Here is a 24,448-nt window from a genome sequence, read left to right as displayed (position 1 = left end):
CTTTTGGCGTTTTTTTCTTCCCCTTTGAAGTGATCTTTCAGGATCCCATCCTAGGACAAAGGTGGTCTTCCTCCTGGAAATGAATCCTTTCCTAAAAATGTTCTACTAGTCATCTTTGTCTCATCTGAAGCTGCTTCAAGGAGTGTCCCCAAATTTAAAACAAAATAATTGTCTCTAGTAAGTTTCAGGCTATGTTCTAAATTTCCTTGCCCATGCTGTTATTCTCCTCACATATCAAATTCTGAAGCATGTTTTAATAATAATCATCTAAAAAGACAAGACATGCCTCAGTGGTATAGAAGAAGAACTGTTTATTTAGAATATACCACAAGATTGCACAAAAGCTAGGAAAACAACAGGTCATAGGGCTGAAGGAGGCTTTTAAGATAATCAGGTTCAACCTCCTGCCACTAGCACATCTGAAAAATAGTTCGGGTTTCTCGCCTCTGCCTGGAAGCCTGAACCAGAACTATGTTGCTCTGTTAGTTTACTTATCTAATACTCCCAATATTACATATGTAATTTATAACCAGGATGAAGATAAAATCCATCATGTCAAGTCCGTTTTGGATTGGCTGAGAAAATTGAGTCATTTATTATGTCCATATCATTGGCTGATTAAGACAGAATGTGTATTAAAATGATTACATCATGTTCAATTCATTAGTCAAAAAAGTTTACTTATTTTCAACTGCTAATGCCATTTTCTCAAAGGAAATAGCTCAGACATCCAAGATAAATGTATCTTATTTAACTGAAATGTATCTTATTTAACTTATTCAAGCCAAGCATGCTTCAAGATCTCAGAGCTGTAAGTTCTTATCCTGGAAGTACTCTAAGTAGTTTCCATTGTATAACAAAGATAAGGTGGCTATTTTTCTAAGAAAAAATAACATGTAGCGAGTGTTCTTGCTTAAAGAAAAAAATTGACAGACAGAGCTAGATAAAGGACTGTGTGCCATACTGTTCTGTCATCACACAGACAAATCATGACTAAAAAACTCCAGGGAAAAAGAATCCAGCTACAGATCCATTTCTGGGAAGCAAATGCAAGAGTGTTATGTATTTCAGAGCATATACTGTACAGAAAGAAAGTACTAAACCCAAGCATTTCAGTCTAGCCTGGAAATCATACGGGTCAAAAGAACTCTTGTTTTTCTTGACAGTAACCATGACTGTGGTACAAAAAATAATCTTGATGACGATGGCAGCCCTGTACATAAACACAGTTAAAATGGTAAAAGTGTCTGCAAATTTAGCATATTCAAATTGTCTTGTAAAATAATATAAGCATTGTAGAAGCAAATGTAGCAGGAACAGGGTTTCCAGTTCTGCTAATGTCAGGACTATACCAAAGCAGAGGAGAGTGTGGCCACAGTTTTTTTCAGGACGTGTTTATGGGAAAATAACACAAAAACCTACAGTGCTGTCAAGGTGCATGGTAAATTAAATAATTAAAAGAGAAACCCACAGAGAAAGTGAATCTGATATTTACTCATTACTGTTTCTCTTTTTTGCCTGACCCATGGTTTCCTTAAACGTACAGGAGCTGAAGTGGTAGGCAGCTTAAGTGGGCAGAGAGTGAGCATGGCAGAACTCTGCTACTGGTATAACACCACTGAGAGGACTGCTAGGAGCAAATGCATCTTCAGCTCTGGCACCATGTGGCTGCAGCAACTGGCTCCCTTAAACCCATTCTCTGTCTTTGGGTGGAGGGTGAAAAAAGGAAACATGGCAGAGACGAAGATTTTAAGAGTGTAATTGCAGAAATCACAACACATCGTGTTCCCACAGCAATCCAGAAGCTGGAAATCCACAGATAGTTGGCAAGAAGCTTTCAGTGCAGCACATTTCTAGAAAAAAACCATTAGCCTTCTAAACAAGAATGCTAGTTATTTCTATAAGTTCTCCCAGGCAAAGTCTAACATCATGGCATCTTAATACGTATTACAGAGTCTTTGCTTTGGTCCAACATCTGCCTTTCAAAGAACTGTAATCTCAGCTTTCTATTTTTGTCTTCTTATTGCTGTGGTAAAAGATTTGCTTTTCTAAATCTGAATCTTATCTTTTGGCTGTGACCTGAGCAATACCTTTCTTTTCAAGGAACTTGCATCAGTCCTGATGGATTTTACAATTAACACGAAGAAGTTACTTTTGTTATTCATTAACAGGCTTCTACCCACACCAAATTAGGAATTCCTTAGCATGACCGAGATAGTGAGTTAGAACAGGCAGATATCCAGCAGTTATGCCTTGCTGATATTACTCCCACACATCACTACAAGCATGGACAATTCATGGAAAAGACAATGAAGTGACTGCTTTAAATGAAGAGGCTGCTTTAGAGTAGCTGCCTGAGTCTGGAAGGAATCAAAACTGCTTTAGGTACAGCTGTTAACGTACCATGAAACAGCATTTCAACAGCAGAAAATGCAGCCAGTCGTTCTCACAAACAAGCGTGTTGTATGTAAAAAACATGAGTTAACAATATGGTGAAGATTTTTTTTTTCCCAGCTATACTTTTCTCCTTTTATTACCAGGGCAACTAAGTACGCACAGACTGACCATGATTATTTAACTAGGCTACAAAGCCACAAACTACTGTTCATTTCCTGTGTGTGAGAAAGTTTTTCTGTACACTGCCTCATGGTCCATGATCTGTGCTTTTGTCCTTGGCCAAGACACAGCTATTGCACCTGCAGAGTGGTGCACTTCTTGACTGGCTCAGTAAAGAAGTCTCTTTGCCATTGGCACATCACCAAGGCTGTCTGTCCTAGAAATAAAAGCTGTCCCTGTTAGAAGGCAAACAGCTGGGAAGGCAGCAGCAAATGTGGAGATTAGGGACAGAAGGAAGAGGCAGTAAGTTCCCAAACAGATAAAACTAAAGAAAGCTCTTGAGTGTGTCATTGAAGCCTGGCCAAAATATGTTCAACATCTTTTTGGAGATAAGAAATACTATTTATAAAGACTTCTTTGGTGAGGGTCTTCCTGGCTCACTAAGACAAGATAATTGAGTTGTCTGCAGCGGGGCGGGGGGATATCAGATGAAAAAAGCTCTCTGGCACTTTAGAACATGTACAAATTTGAAGACCCACTACCACAATAAGATGGGGGGAGGACACAGATGACTATATCAAAGAAACCAGATAAGGCGAGAGAGGTTAAAACCGTGTATGTCATTGGATATGGGTCTTTTACTCAGCTTACTACACTTGGGAGAATGCTTAAGACCCCCTGAACATTATTAACTACTGTGCCACACAATGTCTTCTCTGGGTTACAGTCGTCACTGTGGGGCATTTAAGAGGGTTTGTGGGACAAGACTATCCAAGCAATTAAGAACTGACAGTAAGACTGCATGTACACCACTATTACTGATACTACTGCTATGCACTGCTACTATTACACTGTTGGTACTAACACCATGCTCATGATGCAATTGTCACCATTGCTTTTGAAAAAGGAGATGGGATGTTTTAAAAACCAGTCCATTAAGATTACACTGAAGGGACTATCCAGGAGAGGAACACAATTCATTCATTTGAAATTCTCTTGCAGAAAAGATAATAGCAATTTCTTAATATCAGATGACACAGGCAGATAAAGAACAAAGGTGATTTTAAGACACCTCTACCTTTTATTTGTCACATCAAGATGACTTCTGAACCAAGTCAGCATTTGAATCTCCTAACAGGTTTTGCAGTCAACTTTGAGAACAATGTGAAGGTAGATTTTTTTGCAAGGGCAGAGTTAGAAGGTATACTAATAAAATACATAAACCAAGGATTAATTATCATTCAGGAAAATCATGGTTCTTCTTCCAGATGCAAAGAGACTTTATTCTACATTTCATTTGCCTACACACCACATTCCAGTGGGATCCAAAAAGGAAATAATCAGGGCGAGCTTTTTTACTTTCTGCCTATAGCAAAAGAATAGAAAATATTTGTCCTGACCCACAAACAGCAGATAAGAGAAAGACATGGTACTATGGTTTAGCGCAAGTCACAGTTAGATCACGTTAATTAAAGGAACATCTAACAGATTTCAAAATTTTGAAAGGCTTTAGCAACACTTTAATAAGGAAAATCAGCCCCCTTCTCCATCGTATCTGGTTTTAGACCGTACTTTCAAGTCCAGCTGCTCCAGCAAAAAATATTTATTTTGCTTTCCTGCCATCTTGTGGCTTAACCGCAAAATGCACTTAAAAAAAGAGGTACAGTTGCTGTTTTGTGAAGAAATTGCTTTTTAAATACTATTTGGCCTAAGCTGTGCTACAGGCCACCACCCCTCCTCCCTAAACAGCATTGCAGCTAGCAACAGCATGAATCTTTAGTCCAATGAGTTTCTCCGACAACTTGATCCCACAGAAAGAAATTGTGTCAGCTAGCCCAGATCTCACTGCGGAGGCGATGGGCCATTCTGTCTTCCAGAGACTGTTCCCTGTCTGGCTAACGCAGTGACTGTCTTACTGCATTCACATTCCTTATTTAAATATACTAGTTTGAAAGTGATTATGTGTGAAGTGAACTGAATTATAGTCTGGCTCACTCATGAGCAGAGACAAATGCTACCAGTGCTATACCAGTGAAACATGCAAGATTTTTAGCTACACGTCTCACCATCTGGAAAGTTGCATTTGAGAATATGTATGAGTGCTAAGAATCCAATCTTACCCTTTTGGATTTATTTCACATTTACAGGGAATGGTCAAGGCAGCTGATTTAATACATCTCATATTAGGCAAACATGAAAACCTAATGCCATTTCCGTAGCTGTATGTGGGGCAACCAGCACAAAATATTTTAATAAAGACTTGCTTTCCATCACACTCTGATGGAAAAGCAGCACATTGTACACTTATCCAAATCCAACCAAAGAAGTTAAATAACTGGTTGAAGGTCAGAAATGAACAATATTAGAGGTTTTCTACAGAGTTTTTTTGTTGTGGCTTATTTTTTTAACAATATTGCAAGAATCACAAGCTAGCTGACTGTCTAGAATGGCTCCACTGACTGAACTGCCCAACAGTGAAACAAAGTTCTTTGTTTTCTTCATACCTGTGACATATTTCTATGAAAAAAACATTTTGCCCATGCTGGATTAGAAAGAGCCTCCAACCACAGATGTATAGTCAGTTGGATATAGTGGCTTATGTGACAGTCAGTGGGTGAATAAACTTTGTGCATATTTTTAGCACGAAATAAACTCTTAAGAGTCAAGACTTCACTGGCTGATGTTTCAAGAGAGTCAGACTTCTCCAGCAGTTTTCCTGCCAGTTGAAATGCTATGCTAGTCCTACTGGAAACACCAGGAGTGGTTAAGGGCAAAACACTTCTGCTGGTCTATTATTTAGTGAGAAATTTTCTGGGCTGTATCATTTCAAATGAGTTGGTAGAAAGTTTCAGGAAAAGAAACGGTTTTAGTTAAATACCAGGCCTGCTGTGCAACTTGCAGAATGCTCTGTCTAGGACATTTCAGGACTGTGGTTTTCCAAAGCAGCTTCTTCTGGAAGTTCAACTTTCAACTGTTCTTCTGCTTACAGCTGAGTTACAAACCTGGATACTCGTATTTTATTTTCCTGACAGAGAACATGAATCGGATGGTTAGAGAGGTGAAAAAAATATCTTAGGAGTCAACTGCAGGTGAAAAGTAACTGCAGGATTTCTCACAAGATGCTCATAAAGAAGCTGTTGAAGTACCAGCTGGATGAGCAGACAGTGAGGTGGATTGAAAAAAGGCTGAATAGCTGGGCCCAGAGGGTGGTGATCAGTGGCACAAAGTCTGGTTGGAGCCGTGTGCCCTAGGGGTCGATACTGGGTCCAATCCTGTTTAACATCTTCATTAATGAGCTGGATGATGGGGCAGAGTGCACCTGCAGCAAGTTTGCAGATGACGCCAAACTGGGAGGAGGGGCCGATACACCAGAGGGTCGTGCTGCCATTCAGAGAGACCTGGACAGGCTGGAGAAACGGGCCGACAGGAACCTCATGCAGTTCAACAAGAGGAAGTGCAAAGTCCTGCACCTGGGGAAGAACAACTCCAGGCACCAGTACAGGCTGGGGGCTGCCCAGCTGGGAAGCAGCTTGGCAGAAAAGGCCCTGGGGGTCCTGGTGGACGCCAAGTTGGACATGAGCCAGCAATGTGCCCTTGCGGCAAAGAATGTTAATGGTATCCTGGGCTGCATTAAACAAAGTACTGCCAGCAGGTCGAGGGAGGTGATCCTTCCCCTCCCTACTCAACACTGGTGAGGCCACACCTGGAGTGCTGGGTCTAGTGCTGGGCTCCCCAGTACAAGAGAGACATGGACGTACTGGAGAGAGTCCAGCAAAGGGCCACCGAGATGATGAAGGGACTGGAGCATCTCTCCTATGAGGAAAGGCTGAGAGATCTGGGACTCTTCAGCCTGGGGAAGAGAAGGCTCAGGGGGATCTCGTCAATGTATATAAATACCTGCAGGGAGGATGCAAAGAGAACAGAGCCAGGCTCTTTTTAGTGGTGCTCAGTGACTGGACCAGAGGCAATGGGCACACACTGAAACATGGGAGGTTCCCTCTGAACATCAGGAAACACTTTTTCACTTTGAGGGTGACTGAGCACTGGCACAGGTTGCCCAGAGTGCTGGTGGAGTCTTTGTCCTTGGAGATATGCAAAAGCCACCTGGACATGGTCCTGGGCACATGGCTCTAGGTGGCCCTGCTTGAGCAGAGGGGTTTGACCAGATGACCTCCAGAGGTCCCTGCCAGCCTCAACCATTCGGTCATTCTATGATTCTATGTGTCTGCAGTGAAGAATAGTTTTAAAGGGCTACAAAGCCCGTGTGTTTTGTGCAAGACAGAAGGCCTGGGTCTAGAAAGTCTGAACCTTACCATGAAACTTGGTGCCTGTGCCAAGGCCCCAAACCTGCAGAACTCTGACATATGTGGAGTGTTTTCTACCTTTCACAGTTAAAAGCAGCATATCTGAAAAAAAACCCCCAACAACGTTTTGAACTGTATTCACAGTTGTAAGTACCTTCCACTGCTTGAAATTAATGAGATCTCTTGCACCAGTGGGTAGGTTCAAGTAGGTTCAAGTCTAATGTCCTGGTAACACTAAGCACCATAACCAGCTCAGGAAAACTGAGCAGTCAGAAGAGAGTAATGGAAAACACAATGTTCATGACCAAATTGAGCACTGGTCTAGGAACAGATCAACTGATCAATCCACCAATCATAGCACTCTTCAATATCCTACAGAAATGACTAATCTGGAAAAAATCCAAAAATTCATTAGTGATTTCTCAGATAGAATTGTACTACAGAACACATATTGGCATAGACATTGCAGCTACTTTTCGTAATTGCACAACTACCAAAAAAGACTCGGGCTCAGAATTAATATGTTGGACTACCTTGGTAATCACCCTGCACTGATGCACTGTAGTCTATTCACCAGAAAATAAATAGTTCAAAAATCCAGCAAGAAAATGCTGCTTTTTCCTCAAAAGTGTTAAGCAATACTGTTACTTAGTTACATTTTCCTTCTCAAAAAGTTGTATAACGGCTCTTGCCAACCCATCAGTCAAAGGGAATGCAGATGCCCAAAAGAATAAAGGATGCCAGGCCCCATTATCTCCAGACTTCTGCATGGGAATTCTCTGATGCCTCTAATTGCGCAAGCCTTCGTCAATGCTTGTATGAAGCAGAAAGCTCCTAATGAAGCAGAAAATTAGGAAAAAAATCCCAGCTTTTCATCTTGTCTGTAGCTATTGATTAGCTGGCAAAAAGCAGTCAGAAAACAGGAAGCCTGGTAACACTGATCTTGGATTGGCCTTTCTATTTCCAAAATTCAGATTTGATTCTGAAGAGCTGTATTAATTTAATCTAAAGGGAGATATTGTATCTCCGTATGATCAAGCCAGCTCAACAGGCAAGGAGTAGCCTTGGGAGGACGAAACGTGGTGTAAAGTGCCTACTAGACAGAACAGGCTTTCTCAATAACTTTTTTAGAGTTCTTTGTGTGACACAAGTTCAAATTATATTTAAGTTTGAGACTATTACATACATTGGTAAGGGCAGCCTGTTAGCTTTCTATCTGGAAAGGGCACTAGTCAGTTTGGAGACATTTAAATTTAAGAGAAATATATTGGTCAGAGTAACTTTAATGAGGCAACCATGTGCCATTTGTTCTTGTTTTTCCAACAGCTGGAGTTCAGGTTTGATACAGTAAAATGCTTCAGCACTGTTTTGGACTGGAACCAGCCTGCTGATTGTCATACAGGAGCGAGCACATTAAATATTAATGGTTCTATACCCTTTGCTACAAGAGCACAATTTGGTCCAGTGTGTTTGGTAAACTGCACTCATTTTATTACCTCTAACACACTTGCAAGACGTTAGGGTTAGATGTATACAGTTCCTTGTATTTGAAAACAACCCAAAGTGTCCTTACTATTTGCTGTACATTCCACAGAGGAACACCTTCAGTGATCAAACCCATTTTTCAGCACGGGTTATCTAAAATTAAAATGCCAGTAGTTAGTCTCACACTTCTCTATACAATAGTATTTCTAGGATGAAATAATCAGGCATTCTAAGACAACAGTTCATCTTCACGGAGATGAATGCAGCAGTTTTCAGGATAAATTTTATTTTATCAAGTTACTTTCAAGTTGGGGGACCAGAGGTATTTCGGGCTTTTAACAGTGTTCATGGATCCCACTCGTCGTGATTAGCAAAATTTCCCTGTGCAAGGTGTTGTACGACAAGAGGAACAGATGTTCTTCTACAGTGATATTGCATACCTCTGGGGCGACATGGCCCTGGTGTAATGTGGGAGCGGTTCAGCAGTTACTGCTGCAAAGATGTGCCACAGCAGTCAGGAGGAAGGAGCAGCAAAGGCCCAGCTATGACATAGTTAACAACATTTAACATTTGTCTCCCCATAGCAGTTTCCTCACATGGGCACAAGTTCGAGCTGGTAGCACTGTAGGTACTGCTGTAGCTAGTGAAGGAATAGACCCAGGAAATGTATGTAGCAGCACCTGCACATCATTATTTCAGTTGCTTCACCGACACTTTGCACTGCACAGCTGGGAAGCCTAGAAGACATGGAAGTACCCATCTCACTGTGGTGAAGAACTGATTTATAAGCCCTGAAAACACCCAGTTGGCCCGTATCATAAAATTAATATTGAATATCAGAATATAGAGTATCCAGGGGCTTTACAGAAGACTTACAGACCTCCTAGGCTTAAGAAATTTGCTCTAGGAGCTGCCAGAGCAGCTTTCAAGAGACCAGGCAGCCTTCCATTAAAATCCATCCAGCCCATGGAAACTTGACACATTTCTACAAATAAGGTTTTATTCAAAAATCGTAATTTTCCAACAAAAACTTGTCATTCCCTCCTTCGAAAAAAAGAAGTCTCCCTCTAAAAAAATGAACAAGCTTACATTGGTGGTTTGAACTAAGTAACAGCCCATGGGGAAGGAAAGCCATACTCAAAGGCAAGAAAACACTGGACTTCAAGAAATGCAACAGGCCAGGAAGAATGGAGAAAGCATCCAGGGGCTGGTCAGATGTACACTTTTTCACTCACAGGAGTCTGAAGGAAGACTGGAGAAATACATTCCTATAATGTTGCTACACTTTCAGCTCAGAATAACTCTTTTGATTCTGTATTGTAAAGTTGCAAGGATTACATGTAAGACATCTTCATTTTTTGTTTAGTATGTCCTTAAAAGCACAGTCTTTGTTTAGAGACCCATTTTCATTTAAGGAAAAATGACCAAGAGCTGTGAACTGCAAGGGGAGCTAGAGGCAGTTCAAAACCCTGGTGTAAAGCCATGTATTGAGAACACAACCATGGTCAAACCACATTCATTTTGGGAGCCAGCATTAGCCAAAATGAACAACATATTACCACACAAAGAAGACCTGTTGCCCCCACTCTTTCCAACCACTTACTTCTTGCCCCATTTCCTTTCCTGCCCTTCTGAGATTTTTGGTCTTTTTGCACGGATGTTGCCCCGTATGATTCTGTTGGACCGAGTTGGGTGAAGTCCAGTGAACAGTGCAACTCTGCAGGAAGCAAGCAGTTACACACACTTCGAAGTCTGCTTCAGCCGCAGGCTGACCACCTGTATAAAGTCACAGTAAAAGAGCCTTTACAAAGCGACGGTAACAGGCCACACGTGAGAAGACGAGCCCCGACGCAGACCCAGACTGGCGGCTGAGGCTCGGCCCGCTCCCACGAAGACACAGCGGCGCTGTGGTAACGTGCTGTCACCGCAGTCGGTCGGGGCCAGCCCGCTGTTATCAGGACAGCAGCTGGGCCCTCCCCCAGGCCCGTCCCGCTGCGCCGGCCGCAGGGCTCCCCGACGCCCCGGTGAGGCGAGGCCAGGCCAGGCGAGGCCAGGCCAGGCCAGGCCCGGCCAGGCGGGTCCGCGCCGCAGCCGCCGTGCCCCGGCAGGCCCGCCCCCAGCAGCCCTCGAGCTCGCGGAGGCTGCCCTGCCGGCCTTAACCCCGCCCCTCCCATCACTCCACTCCCTCCACCCAATCAGGGCGCACTCCTTCCCCTGCAGCAGCGAACGGGAGGGCGCCCTCCTTCCTCCAGCTCGTGACGACACGCCGGTGACATGTCGAGAGTTCGCGTGATACGAGAAGGAGGCGAGCCCCCTCCCCCGCCCTCGGCGGATCGCGCCGCCATTGGCTGCGCCGGGAAGCCGGCTGCGCTCTCATTGGCTGCCGGCATCGGCCGTTGGGCTGCCGGGCCGGCCGGCAGTGCCGCCAGCGGGGGAGGCGGAGGAGGCGGAGGGCCGCGGCCGCAGGTGAGCGCGGGGCGCCGGGTCCGGGTCCGGGTCCGGGGCTTGCAGCGGCAGCGGCAGCGGCAGCGGTGGGGCTCGCGCCCGTCACGCGCTCCTGACGGCCGCGGAGCTGCGGGCGTGGCCTGGCGCCGCGGGAGCGGCCGTTGGCTCGCGGCCTGCGCCCGCCCGCCCGCCCGCCCGCCCGGCGAGGTGTCCTGGCAGCCGCCCCCTGTCACCCGCACCGAGCGGGGGGGATGCGTGCGGGGGGGTGGGTGGTAGTTCTTGCTTTCTGTGTTCCAAGTGCGTGGATTTAAATGAGTCGTGCTGTTGTCGACGTCTCTTTGGCGTCCTGTTCTGATGTACACGCGTGTGTAACAGGTATCGTTACGCAGGAGGAAAGCAAATGGATGTCCTGCCAGATTCAGCACCCCTGGCTACGAAACTGCGGAACACCCTGGTTCAGTACCACAGCATCGCAGACAGCGAATGGCGGGTCGCGAAGAAAACCGTGAGTGGTCTGGGCAGCTCGGTGCCTGCGGCCCGATTTGTTCCCTCGAGGAAGCTGCAGGTCACTTGGCGGGGGGGCGGGGGGAAGAGCTTATTATGCCGTGTGTAAGGAGTGTGAAACATTGGGCAGATTCTTGCAGGGCTTTCAGATGAGAGGCCCTGTGAGACCACCCTTCTAGGATAGCACAGCTTTAGATGACAGAATGCGTTTTTCCTGTCTACAGACATTCTCTGTCATTCGTTCTACCCATTTTCAGGGAAGCGTCTGACAGAAGAATCCTACCTGTGCAGGACTATAGGCTTTTCTTAAAGCAAAATTTGAAATGCTGTTAGCACTGTCAGTGTTGCAAGATGCGCACTTGTACTTTCTAACAAACCAACCACAGCCTGCAGGTAGGCTCTGCCGGCCTCTGGAATCTCTTTTGTCTATAATGCTTGAACCCATCACGCTTCACCTTCCAAGTGTCTCCCTCTTAAAAAGTGAGATCATTCTCAATTCTTTCTCTCATGTTGCTTCATGTTTCCATTGCCTTCAGAGCCCCCACATTATCAGAAGTTTCCTTCCATGACAGAGAATGCCATTCTCTAATGTGTGAGCAGACATTGGTAAGAGAGGGTCAAGTGTTCCAGATGTAACTTGATTATTTGCAGAATTAACAAATTCACTGTCTTGAAAGGGAGGAACAGAGCATCCAAGCCTCTCACTCTTGCAAAACACCGCTCTGCTAAATGCTAAGTCTTATACCTACACCATTATTTTCCTTCAGGAAGTTACACACATCTCACTGTTTCAGATCACGTTACTCCCCAGATTTTACCCCTGTAAAATTTCCAGTTGGACTTCCTTCCTTCCTTGTGTTTTGGTACTGTGCCATGAAAAAGAAATTCAGAGCTTTAGCTACCTGCCAGGGAAGTGTGTTTTGCCCCTAAGTATCCTCAACAGTTCTGGAGGCAGAACTTATAACTACTGTTCTTCAGGACATTTGGTCCTTTGTGCTTACATGATGATGATTCCAAATAAAAAGGTCCCGTATGGTATTCTCTTTAACACCGAAATTCAGATATTTTGTACAGAGGTTCCATTTTACAGCTAGATAAAAATCGGAAGATACTGTTTTCTTTATTTTCTCTGGCTAACTTTAAAATAAATAGACTACTGCTTGCAAGACACTTCTAGTCAGGCTTCTAGGAGAGGAGGACGACTTAAGCTTTCTTGTCTGCCAATGTCAGCACCTCCTGCACACATCTGCTTGGTCATGTGTTACAGAAGTTGTATGGTCTTCCTGTCTAAATAGTGGCCAGATAATGGTTTTCCAGTTGCCTTTTAATTGAAAGGCTTTACCTAGTTATGTGGTTCCATTATTCTATGTGCTTTCCTAGTAAACTGGCTTAGCCTGCCAAGCCCTATGTCTGCAGAGACTTCTAGCATTTGACACTGAGAAAGGCAATTGACTGATTTTTTGAGCGAATGGAAGATTACAAGCAAAAGATGTCTGAAACATCTGCTTATCTTCTTAAGAAAAGTGTACAAAAGTGCCCAGGTCAGTGAGCACTTTGGGGTGAACCATAGTTAATGGTAAAGTCTTTTGCTTTCCTTCAGAAAAATTGAGGCATTTTCTGGACATCTTAGAATTCTATGTAAGTGACAATTAACATCATATCTTCCATTTTCTTTCAGAAGGATGCAACTGTGTGGCGTAAACCATCAGAGGAATTCTGTGGATATCTGTAAGTTTGCCTGCAGAGCAGGTACAATTTTAAGGTTCCACAAATGTGTTTTGTAGAATTTAGAAATTAAGGGCATGGATTCTACAGCATTCTGCTACACAGATTCTCCACAGGAGAAACTAAGTGGATCATCTGGGGTGCCTGTACATTTCTTTTTAGTATTATACTTTGATGCTTTAGTGTTGCATGGTGTCTAGAACAACGAACAATGAAAACTGTGGAACACACCACAAAACTCCCATTGGCTGAAGTGGGCAACAACATATACCCAGACCTTTTAGAAGGATGGTCTGCAAACCACAGAATCAAGTCCAGGTTCAGTAGGTCTGAAGTGTCAGTCCTTGGACTGTCACAGTGACTATACAACTACAATAGAGTAAAATATCAAGCATGTAGTTGTGGGAAAGATGTGTGACATAAAAGCCCTTCCTGTGTGATTTTCTGTCACTGGGTTCTGTCGATATCTGTAGGTTTAGGTAGAGACATAGTTACTAAAAACAGCACTCTAAAGAAAGGAAAAGTCATGTGAAAAAGTAGTGTTTGAAAGTATCTCAAAGACTGATATGCTCTGTGGAATTTAAATCTTGTTAAATCTGCAAGAGCTGATGACCCCAGACACCAAGAGTCTGTACTGGGCCACAAGCACACTGGCATCAACAACAGGTGTAGCTTGAACCACCGCCAAGAGGGCAGTGGCTGCTATGTGCAGATGAAGACATCAGGGTTGTGTATACACCTGGTGTAATAAAGGACACTTGGAAGAACTTTACAAACACCTACCTAGAAGCCACTGGCATGTTCATGTCGTCCTCCAGTTCTGACTATACAGCTGAGATTGGCTCCAACCAGGTAACTGTGAGTGAATATGGGTGAACTGCGCAAGTGAATAGGTGAATGTGTTGCTTGACTAGTTACCTACTATTAATAAGAACAGCTTAATGAATAAGAATTATTTTGAAAATAATGGTTCTGATGGATTCTTCCCCTTCAGGAGCTGGAGGCTCAGTAACTCAAGTAAACAAAGTCTCTGGTGTCTACTAAAAATATCTGATAACAAGTGAATGTTCTGTAATGTCTTATACCAGATTATTTTATTTGGTACTCTAATACGCCACCAAAGCATAACATAGTTTCTCATTAGCTTGGTCCTACTACTGTTACTTCTACTTTATGAAAAATGTTTTTCCCATTGTATCCCTGCTTTCCTTTCTTTTTGCTTTTAGCTTTACTTGTCCCTGGTGGACTCCCTTGCTCCCCCAGCAAGAGCAGCAAAATACCAAGTTGTTAGAGAAATAAACATGATGATTTTTATCTGAGGAAAGAGTTTGCTGTTTACAAAATACTAATTGCAGCATAAGGACAAAGCTTCTCAGAATAACATTTACTGCAGAGGAGAATAGGTGCACCCATAGGTCTTTTTCTATACTGTCTTTCTGATACAATTGTCCACTGACCATAACTCCAGGTACCAAGGTATTACAGTAAGTGTGCTGTTGCAAATTAAAGGAATATTTATAAAGAATTTCTCACTTTTAAATGTAAGCATATGTTTCTTTAGCTACAAAGCTCAAGGAGTGGTGGAAGATGTTACTAACAGAATAGTGGATCATATTCGCCCTGGACCTTATAGGCTAGACTGGGACAGCTTGATGACTACAATGGACATCATGGAAACTTTTGAAGAGGTGAAGACCTGTTTAGATTCTTAAGGGAAATGTGTATAGATGCATACGTGGATTTAACAGTACAGCAGAGCAGTCGTTCCAACAAATACTAACATTTTTCCGCCTGTTTTCTGCATGCACATGCAATATTGTGCATACATGCTGTGGGCAACCTCAGATAAGGCTTTCTGGCTGCACAGTCCTATTCTGAAGCTTGAAGTTCAGCTTTCCATCAATGCTAAAAATAAAGGAGTAAAACTTGGTTGGCCACGATTCTCTCGGACCTGGGAGCTCTGGTAGCCTCTGATAAAATTCACATATAGAGAGCTACAGTATAATATTTTATATGCCAAAGCCTTCCTTTGGTTACTGGGGACATTCAGTATGACTCCAAAACCCCGTCGACATCTGACTTAAACATGGATTGTCTTTTGCTCTGGCTGTTAAAGATGATTTATATGGCAAGGTATTTTTGCTAATTATTCCCTAAAACTTATACAAACTTGGTGCTATGATGCTATGATGCTTCTTATAAGAAAGCGTTTTTTGAAGACTTGTTTGCATTCTGGTTTATTGTTCACTTGGTGGATTAAAAGTACTTGACAGAGCATCTTAGTCCTGAGAGAGGCCTCTTGCAATTTATTCATGGTCCTTTCAGACTTGCTAAGTAGCGGTTAAGCCACATAAAAACCACATGGCTTTCAGTTCCCAGGCATGACAGAGTTCTGTAGCTTTAGTCAGTGTGGTTTAAAGGTGCCAGATATTCTCAGCTGCTGCAGCTCTCAGTTGCAGACTGCACGTCCTTACAAACTTCCAGCATTTAGACTGAAAACGACACAGCCATTCAGACCTCACTGAAGTTATTTGAACAGTGTGGTTGACAGAGGCTGCAACCTTCGTGGAAAAGGCTAGCTGCCTACAAGCATAAATTTCCCTGTATTCATTATACTAAGGTATTTTTGGTTTTTACCCTCCTCATTCTGTCACTCAACAAGAACTGCTGTGTGATGCGCTACACCACTGCTGGCCAGCTCTGGAACATCATAGCACCAAGGGAGTTTGTGGATTTCTCTTACACTACAAGCTATGAAGATGGGCTTCTAACATGTGGTAAGGCACCACTTAACCTCTGCTTAATTCTTATTTTGCAACAGCTGCTTGGCTTAAGATTTGATTCAAATTAAGTTTAGTTCTGCAGTAAGCATTAAAAAATGGTGTAAGATGGTCTCCAACAAGTATTTCAAAGGTATTTTAACATTTTACAGATTTAAAGAAGTATACAAGTTACTGGTTTACCCATGAGCCGTCCCTGTGTGCCAAGTTTCATTTATGCCAGCTGTGGCACAGGAGTGGTAGAGACAAGTTGTGAGGCTCTGACTCAGCTCTTACAGCAAACTGGGTGGAGTAACAGCTTGGTATTAAATAGGAGAAAAGTCTTTTTAATGTCAGAATTTCTGCTTATCAAGTTCTGCTTGTCTGTCACGGAGTTTGGATGAAGAGCAGACAACTTTCATGCATGAAAGTACCCAGAAACTTGGAGTGTGTCTGTCACTTCTACTAAATTCCCCAAGCAGAAACATGTAGATTTTAAATTTACTGTACCTTTATTTTCTATTTGTCTCAAATTAATTTCCCTTTTTTTGTTTGTTTTCCTTGATAGGTATAAGCCTAGACTATGGAGAGGTGAGACCTAACTTTGTCCGTGGATTCAATCACCCTTGCGGTTGGTTCTGCGTCCCTCTCAAGGACTATCCTAGCCACAGCCTTTTGACAGGCTATATTCAGACTGAACTGCGAGGGATGCTACCACAATCTGCAGTAGACACTGCCATGTCTAGTACCCTGGCCAATTTCTACTCTGACCTCAAAAAGGCACTGAAAACATAGACAAACAGTGACTTAAAAGCCCATGCGTTTCTTGCAATCAAACTATATTGTTTAGCTTAGCATAGGTTAGCTACTGAGTTAAGAGGTGAGTAACATTGTTCGTGAATGATACCTGAACCTTTATGTAGAGGGATCCAAACAACTTTACCAAGTACTTTTTGATGTGATACTTAGCACACATTCCTAATTCACAGCGCGAGATTCTGTTTCCTGCTCAGCACTCTGCAGCTGTGTAAGGAGTAGTCTGAATCTGTAAACCTCTGGTTTCGTAGGTAGAAAACACAAGGTGTGTGGGGGGACTTGAAAAATGCAGCATGAACTCAGCTCTCACCAACAGTATTGAGAGTGGAGTGCTCAGGATTTTGCGGGTGCAGGTCGCTGTACAGGCAGGATCTCACTGAAGATGTGATTTTGTAATATATATATTTTTATATTTACTTAAAATTTTTGATTTATGTAGTTTGTACGGGTGCATCCGTAATTTGTTTTAAAAGATTTGTTTTGATCTATCGTAGGGTTTACATAGCTAAGTTGTTAAATGATACTATTCATAAGAAAGCTATTCGCTCTTGTTAGTAAAAATAAGTATTCATTATTGGCATTTCTTTGATGTTGTAACTGTAACTTAATTAACTGTTATATATAACAGTCTCAGTGCATAGATAAAGAAATGCCCTTACAGCTGATCCAAAGCTCATTTAAGTCATCAGGTGTCTTTCCATAGTTTTTACTGGGCTTTTAATCACACAGTTGTCAAAATAGCAAAATTCCATTGGATCTTCTGTGATACTCTGCACTTCTAAATAATTTTTTACTTAAATTTGCATGTAATTGTGTGTGGGGTTTTTTTGTGTCTTCCTTAACTGAAAAACCTGGAATTACTATAAGCGACAGAAAGGACCACTATATGGTATAGGTATAGGCATTGGTGTAGCCCCAACAGCACAGACTGCCAGCATGCTGGTACAGCACACTGGAGTGTTCTGTGGTAATACCCCTAGATTGATCTTTGCAATAAATGAAGTGAGCATCTTAAAACATGAGCAACTGAAGGCCAAAGCTCAAGCTGCAGAGTTGCTCAGATCTGCTGGAGGATGGAGGGTCAGATATTTAAGGATATTTAGCCAATCAGTGATGCTGATAGGTACATAGCAGGGACTTTCAAAAGATTACTGTCTGTGCTGTTAGGAACCTGAATTCTGTTTAAAACCTGACATTAAGCTTTTAATGTTGGCATGCATCATTTGCTCAGGTGAGATTGTAATTATCCCTATGCTTTACCAGTGCTAGTAGAGGCAAGTTTAGCTGCATAGTAAATAGGGAAAGTACCTCGGAGCCCTAATATTTTAGGGCCATTTCTATGCATACAATCCAAGGACTGATAATGGACTCCTAGGAAAAAAAAATTCAGATGAAAATTGTTCCCCTGCAATATTGGCTCTTTGGACACTGGCCACTGTAGCTGAACTCTGAACAGTGAGGACTTTTCTTTCTCATTGCTCAAGTGGAGAGGTAGAAGAAACATAACACCAAGTATAGAGAGGGCTCTCCCAACATGCTTCGTGTATTAAGGCATTTAGTACTGTTTAATGGCATCAAACAGCCTTTGGTGTCTTCATAGGCAGAAAATGTCAACTCCCTGTTCAGTTTTGTGTATTCTGCAGTTCCCTTTAAACACCATGGGTACTCTTCCCATCTTTTCTATCTTCCTTGTTTCCCCTGCAGTGCTGGAAGTTCACAAGGTGATCTTGCACCACCACAAGGACACTAAGGAATCGGTGTCAGCAGACACACTTTTTCCTAAATGCTAGGGTCCACTCCTTTCTAGTACTGGTACAGAGGCAAGTATGAAAGCCCTAGCAATACTGCTGTGTGGGATGAAAGCTGACATGATTATAGAGGAAACTGTGAAACGTACCCTCTTTATTCTTCCCAGTTATAAAGACTTCATGTATAGTGAATCTGCATATTCATGTCTTCTTTTTTTTAAAACTGCTGCGACTGACTAATTGAGGGATTGTGATACAGATGTATATAGAGAAAAATATTCCATTGCTCTGTAAAAAGCCCAGTTTAAATCTACACAGAGGCACTTCAGTGCTGGAGAAACGGGTCAGAAGGAGCACAAGACACTTAGAGGATGATGTTTGTGCAACACTAGGCGCTGCAGAAAAGATTAAGAGGTCTCTGTTCCAAACTCCTGTTAAAAGGGCTCTAACACCCCTAGAGTACCTACCCTTATTTAGCTTTGAGTGAAACAGCTTTTTATGCTTTCAGTGAAGATAGGCTGATGAAGCACAGAGCAGTTGAAGAAAGAAGACTTAGGTTTAAATGGAAGAAAATTCCTAGTGTGTTTTAAGTATGATGATGTTTTTTATAAAAATTTCTCCATGCAGGTTTCCTTTTTGTCAACAGAGTTGTTTTCAGTAGCAGGCCTAGAGATGGGAATATTTTGTGAATGAGAATAAAGTTTCTGAAAGCAAAGTAGTTCTTCTATTTTGCATTATAGTAATTTATTCTTTAAACACTGATTAAACTGGCTTTGTGTGTTTTAACAGATGAAGTCTATTGCTTCTGCCAATGAGTCTGAACATTCAAGTGAGTAACAGAGTAGTGACTACCAGAGACAGAGAACGGAGTCAGATTTATTTTTTTTTTAATCAATGAAAGAGCATAGTACAATTCTCCAGTTTTCAGATGAGGAGAAATCACAGAAGGTAGTAACGAATTTGAAGGATTTATAATGGGAAATCTCACACTTCTAAAAACGCTTCTGATTTAGGAGTGCAATGATTGACAATGTATGCTGATTATGCTGCTGAAGCAATGCATAGCTGATACTCCTACAGTCATTATTCCAAGCGGTTCATCTGTAGAGTAATACAGAACTAGAAGAAAGATGTCCCGTTTCCTAGTGTGTTGTATTTATTTGAAACCAAAACTTACTTTCTTTTTATACAGCTAAGGATTGAGAGGGGTATTAGATCTTGAATCAGACCTGTTCTTTAACCAGACTACATTCAGAACCAAGAAAGCCACAAAATCAAGTACTCATCTGACCAGAACCTCTTTTCCCACTATGGCATTTTTTTCCTCCTAAGTCAGTGGACAATCTAGGTGAAGCCAAGACAGTACTAACAGGAAAGTAGTTGAAAGGACAAAGTGCAGGAGCCCATGTTTGGCTTGTTAGAAGGTAGTGGGAGACAAAGTAAATTACCTGGTATAGATTTCTGTCATCCTCACAGCACCAGAATTTCTGCAAGTTTGTGAGGTTTTTCAGTGCTTGAGTTTAAGAGTGTTTCAGTTAAGCTGGAATTCAGTTATCTGAAAGTAACTTCTGAATGAGGTGCCCAAGAATAGCAGAGACCAGTTTTTGCTAGGGAAATGGCATATAAATAGGCACATCAAAATTATTTTTATATGACTAGTATTTTTTTTTTAAAAACTTACTTTTTCAGGGATTTAGGCAATATGACAGTCTAATCTTTGGCACTTTAACTACGTGCTCTGTGTGTGGATGGGAAAGGTGGCTAAAGAAGAAAATTTTCATATTTGGCTTCTGTTCTTCATCTAAAACCTCAGCATTGACCTTGCCTGTAGCTGTGCTCCTTATTTTACATATGCAGAAGGTAGAGATCGGGCTAAGTTCAATTTGGGGGCAGTCCAAGGTACTCTACCACAGCGTGCTGGGAGGTGGACCAGTACTTCAGATAGATGCTCTGGGAACAGCGCAAGCCCTGATCTCAACTTTCATTAATTTATAAACGTGAAACATGATGAATTTGTAAGACGCGAAAAGAGTGTATAATTCCTCCAGTAATTATAAATAACCAGAACTATTTTGATGGTGTGAGCTGGTGATTCAACCTAGAAGATTCATTGCTGTAAAAGTAGCCATAGTTCTATTGAAACCTGTCAAGTCGTGCCTATGTTCAGAAAGTCAGTCTATCTTAACAGTGGTTTTAACTGACTGTGTTCAGCACTTAAGAGAATTGTATTTATATTTTGTATGCAATTACAGAATAAATTAAAACATGGATTCCAACAGACTCATGATGTAGCTTTTTCAATACTTGTGCAGACAGATGTAGCATTCAGTTATTTTTGGGGGAGTTATGTCTGATGACATAGTTAATCTTCAGCTGCATGGTGATCTCTAATGCCATCAATTTGTCTACTTAAATTTAAAAGCCAAAAAGCCTGTCTTTACTTGGAAACTTGATTTAGGCCTAGGAAGATGCACAACTCAGATTTCTGCTAAATTGAAGTCTATTGAAAACAGTACAAATAGGGTTTTCTCAAAGCTTAAATTCTAAAAAGATATATTTTTTTTGTAATTAACCCATGATTGCTGTGGAAGAACTTTATTAGTTTTATCTTAGTATTACTTACCTTTTAGCATGTTTAAGAAATGGTTTATTAACCATCAAATTAAGTTAATCTGAAACACATGAGCATATAGCACCTTTCAAAAGGCATATAGATGTACATTAGGGTTATAAAGCATGCTGCAGCATGTTTTTTGACGTGTATTTAATTAGCACCTACAGAAACAAGGGAAGAAAATGCCTGTGTCTTATGTAGAACCTTTCCTTGTTTCTCTCACTAAGCCTGCATAGAGGCAGGAGAGTTCTGTAACATCCTTCAGAGCAAGGAGCTGCAGCCCTCTTCTGTTGCTTTTCTATGGAACTGTGACTGCTGAGATACAGCACACTCTTGTGGGGCATGTATGATGTCACCCTCTGCAAAGTGGGGTAAAAACAGGTACAGAGGCCACTTCAGATCTTCAGAAAATGATTAAGGACATTAATTAGAATTATTAAGAAAAATTGTGATGTTTAAACCCATTTCCTGGTGAGAGAAAATATGAAGATGGGAGAGATTAATAATAAAATCAATGTTAAAGATTCAGTGTTCTCTAGGAAAGAATATATCCTGAAGTCCTAGACCATAATTTAAACTTTGCAATATATTCTGCCTTTTCCAGTCCCCACTGAGCTGTGCTGGTGACTCAGTTTTACAGTACGGGTAGGGACTGATTATTGTGGGGTTAACCTTCCTCGGGATTGTGCCACTAGGAGGGAGAAAACAGGCACAGATGATGACAACACATGACAGGAGATGTCTGTGCACATTTCACAGCTGACCCACACAATAAGAGATGTCACATATCCTTGCTTGGGCATCTGGGTTAAGGTGTCCCAAATCCCAACACGTTATCCAGAACTGTCTCTTCCAAAGTGATTTTCTTCAAAATTTCTCGTTCAGCCAGTCAAGCCGGTATGACTGCCTAATGATCCTTGAAAATATTTCTTTGATACAGGCAACATAGATGGAGCTATTAGAAGATCAGTTACTGCCCAAAATATAATCACAAACTGACCTTGCTCAGGCCTTCTGTGGACCAGTTTGGCTGTGCCCTGGGATGCCTGATAGAAAGTATTTCCTGAGCTCTGTACCTGGGACTGCTGGCCTGCCTGCCAGCACAGACCCAGCTCTGAGACAGGTTATGACCCTAGGCAGCAAATTACTATCCTAAGTAAGATTCCCTGTCTTTCTCAGAGTGTCAGTCTGAGTGCTACCTTTAATTTGGGTTCCAATCACACAGCATTATGGCTAGCATGTCGGTGTTACTAATTCAAGCTCCAAGGCTCACTGGGGATGCAGGGCAATGCTCAAGGGAGTGCGTCTGAGCAGTTGCAAACATGAGTACTTTGTTATTTGGGTACCATACGACCCCTCCTTGTCTGTATGCCTAACAGGATTCTGAGCTCCTCACAATTCGGAGGAAGAAGGAAAGAAATTGCAGCATGCCTGTTCACTGGAGCATGAGGAATGTCCCTGCAAACCAGCATCTCTTACACATACAGGATTAAGCATGCACAGCCACATCTGCTGAATTTCACGGTCTCCCTGTATCAACCAATCAGACTAATTTAAAAGATACAATTAAACATGAACATCTGTACAGAAACACAGCCCATTAGAGTTGAGATGCTGAAAGTTTCCCAAAACCAGTAGGTGTAGTAATCTTCACCAGAAGACCATTGTACATCGAGGAGTTAGTGACCCACACAGCAGTTAACCTGAGCTCGGCCAGGCCCATGCTGTGCTGTGCATGTTCCCTGGCTGCAGGATAAACTTACCCAGCTAATGGTAGCAGAGGAGCCCGCAGGCGGCTGCCACACAGTACCAGTAATTACACCACCTGCGTGGCCTTCCCTGTATCTAACAGTGCAGCACGAAGTTCTCGTGTGGACATCCTTCCTGCTTGACAGTAGAAATGGTAAGTAGTTTGATGAATGAAATGATGAATTGTTTTAAGAAAATCCCGTAATATCTCGAATAACAAAAAATGGGGTAACCCTTCCATGGGCAGGATCTGCATAGCATGCTGTGCCAGAGGTCTGTTTGATGCCTCACAACTCAGGGTTCCCAGCATTTGAAGGGATGCAAAATCATCTTTACTACCCTCTCTTTCTTTGTTGTGTTAGCTCTAATAAATAGAAATTTAAATGATACTTTACAGAGGCTGATTGTCTTTTTACTGGGATCATAAGGAACCAACACTTCCTGGTGCAAAACAGCAGGCAAGATGAAGAATCAAGTTTTGTATATGCTCTACATGAGCAAAACATCTTTCTGTTCTGCCTCCGTGCCTCCCAGCCCATACCATAGAAATGGAGCATTTGTGGAAGAGAAATCGAGAAACCTGATGCCCACCACAAGTTCGACTGGCTACACGCCTCTTGCCTGAAGAAATGGAAATATGATAATGAAAAAAAAAGAAGTGAAGAAGAGGGAAGAGCCCTTTCATGCATTTTTTTTTAATGTCAAATAAAAGTATAAAGAATTCACGATGCATGTAAAGATATTGAATCATTTCCCAAACCGTCTGCATCCTTGGATATTTTAGTCAAAAAGTTACTTGCACATGTACGACATGCTGAAGGAAAAAGGTGTTTTAACTGCTCAGAAGGACATCGGAACTACAAAAACCCGGGGCTTTATAAAGAAGCAGACTGCACCAGGCATCAGCAGAAATGCAGATTTTTGTTAGTTATGAGGCAGGACGGTTTTGTTTAACTTCTCAGCTGTCCTAACTTATGGACAGTCCCTCTGAGTAGTTCTGTCAGGTTACAGACTTGTCAGTTCTTTCTTATGTCCCATTTTCGTGATTGTCTCAAGCTTGCTATAAAAGCAGTGTAGAGTTATGCTGTAACACGAGCTTCCACTCTGCTGTTTGATGTGCTATTTTTAAGAGGTCAGTCCAAAGCTCAAGAATCTTGAGCTCCGGGGGAACTCAAAGTCCATAAGACCCAGCTCCTGTACGTGCCCTCTTCTCTCCTTTTGACTTTCCACTGTCCTTTTGCACTCTGTTATGGAGGTGGGAAGAAGAGGATTTCATGAAACTGTAGAAAGAACCTATGCCCTGCCTCAGCTTGAGAAAAGATTCAGCAGCATCCATGGAAGCACCAGATTAGCCAGTTTTCTGGAGCACTGTTACCATGCAGAACGTCCGGCAGAGCTTATCATAATTTATTTCTTACATCCCTCGGGGGTTTTGAAAAATCATCTCCCATGAAGGGGTGTGAAGGAACTCTGCATTCAAGCAGTTTGCAAGCCTAAGGAGTTGTAGGTGGCAGGAATAACAAGCTGCACCAGTACAACATAGTGGCCCACTGGCCAAGCAGCCGTTCTGCAGACCCATGGCAGTTTCGACCCATGGCAAACTGAGCAGGAGGCAACACCACTGAGGGTGATAAATGACAGATACGGAAACAAAGCAGAGAAATGAAAAATAATCCTTCCAGCAACTCAGTCTTGCCAAGGCCTCCACTCAGGTACCACATGCAGTTTTGGGATAGATAGCTT

The 24,448-nt window shown here is 42.3% G+C and overlaps 1 protein-coding gene across 4 annotated transcripts; it reads left to right on the top strand.

The window, feature by feature from the left end:
- Positions 1-10,755: 10,755 nt before the first annotated feature.
- STARD4 (StAR related lipid transfer domain containing 4) lies at positions 10,756-20,622 on the top strand. 4 transcript variants are annotated; one of them, XM_076363195.1, is made up of 6 exons: positions 10,756-10,811; positions 11,166-11,295; positions 12,976-13,022; positions 14,581-14,707; positions 15,682-15,796; positions 16,347-20,622. In XM_076363195.1, exons 2-6 carry the CDS (start codon positions 11,191-11,193, stop codon positions 16,571-16,573), a joined length of 621 nt encoding a protein of 206 aa, XP_076219310.1. In that variant the 5' UTR covers positions 10,756-10,811; positions 11,166-11,190; the 3' UTR covers positions 16,574-20,622. The 4 variants fall into 4 exon arrangements, with proteins under 4 accessions (XP_076219310.1, XP_076219309.1, XP_076219312.1 ...); XM_076363194.1 differs by having other exon boundaries at positions 12,973-13,022; XM_076363197.1 differs by having other exon boundaries at positions 10,762-10,811; positions 11,180-11,295; positions 12,973-13,022.
- The last annotated feature ends 3,826 nt before the right edge of the window (positions 20,623-24,448 follow it).

Source organism: Aptenodytes patagonicus, chromosome Z (genome assembly GCF_965638725.1).
Source record: "Aptenodytes patagonicus chromosome Z, bAptPat1.pri.cur, whole genome shotgun sequence".
In the NCBI taxonomy this organism is placed as follows: domain Eukaryota; kingdom Metazoa; phylum Chordata; class Aves; order Sphenisciformes; family Spheniscidae; genus Aptenodytes; species Aptenodytes patagonicus.
Note: the sequence above shows the minus strand (reverse complement) of the source record. Positions and strands in the feature narration are given on the sequence as shown.

Bases quoted from the DNA above. Each gene is read 5' to 3' on its own strand.
- STARD4 (XM_076363194.1), top strand. From the start codon at position 11,191: ATGGATGTCCTGCCAGATTCAGCACCCCTGGCTACGAAACTGCGGAAC. The intron at 11,296-12,972 runs GTGAGTGGTCTG...ATTTTCTTTCAG, and splicing joins GGCGGGTCGCGAAGAAAACC to AAGGATGCAACTGTGTGGCG. The intron at 13,023-14,580 runs GTAAGTTTGCCT...ATGTTTCTTTAG, and splicing joins GAGGAATTCTGTGGATATCT to CTACAAAGCTCAAGGAGTGG.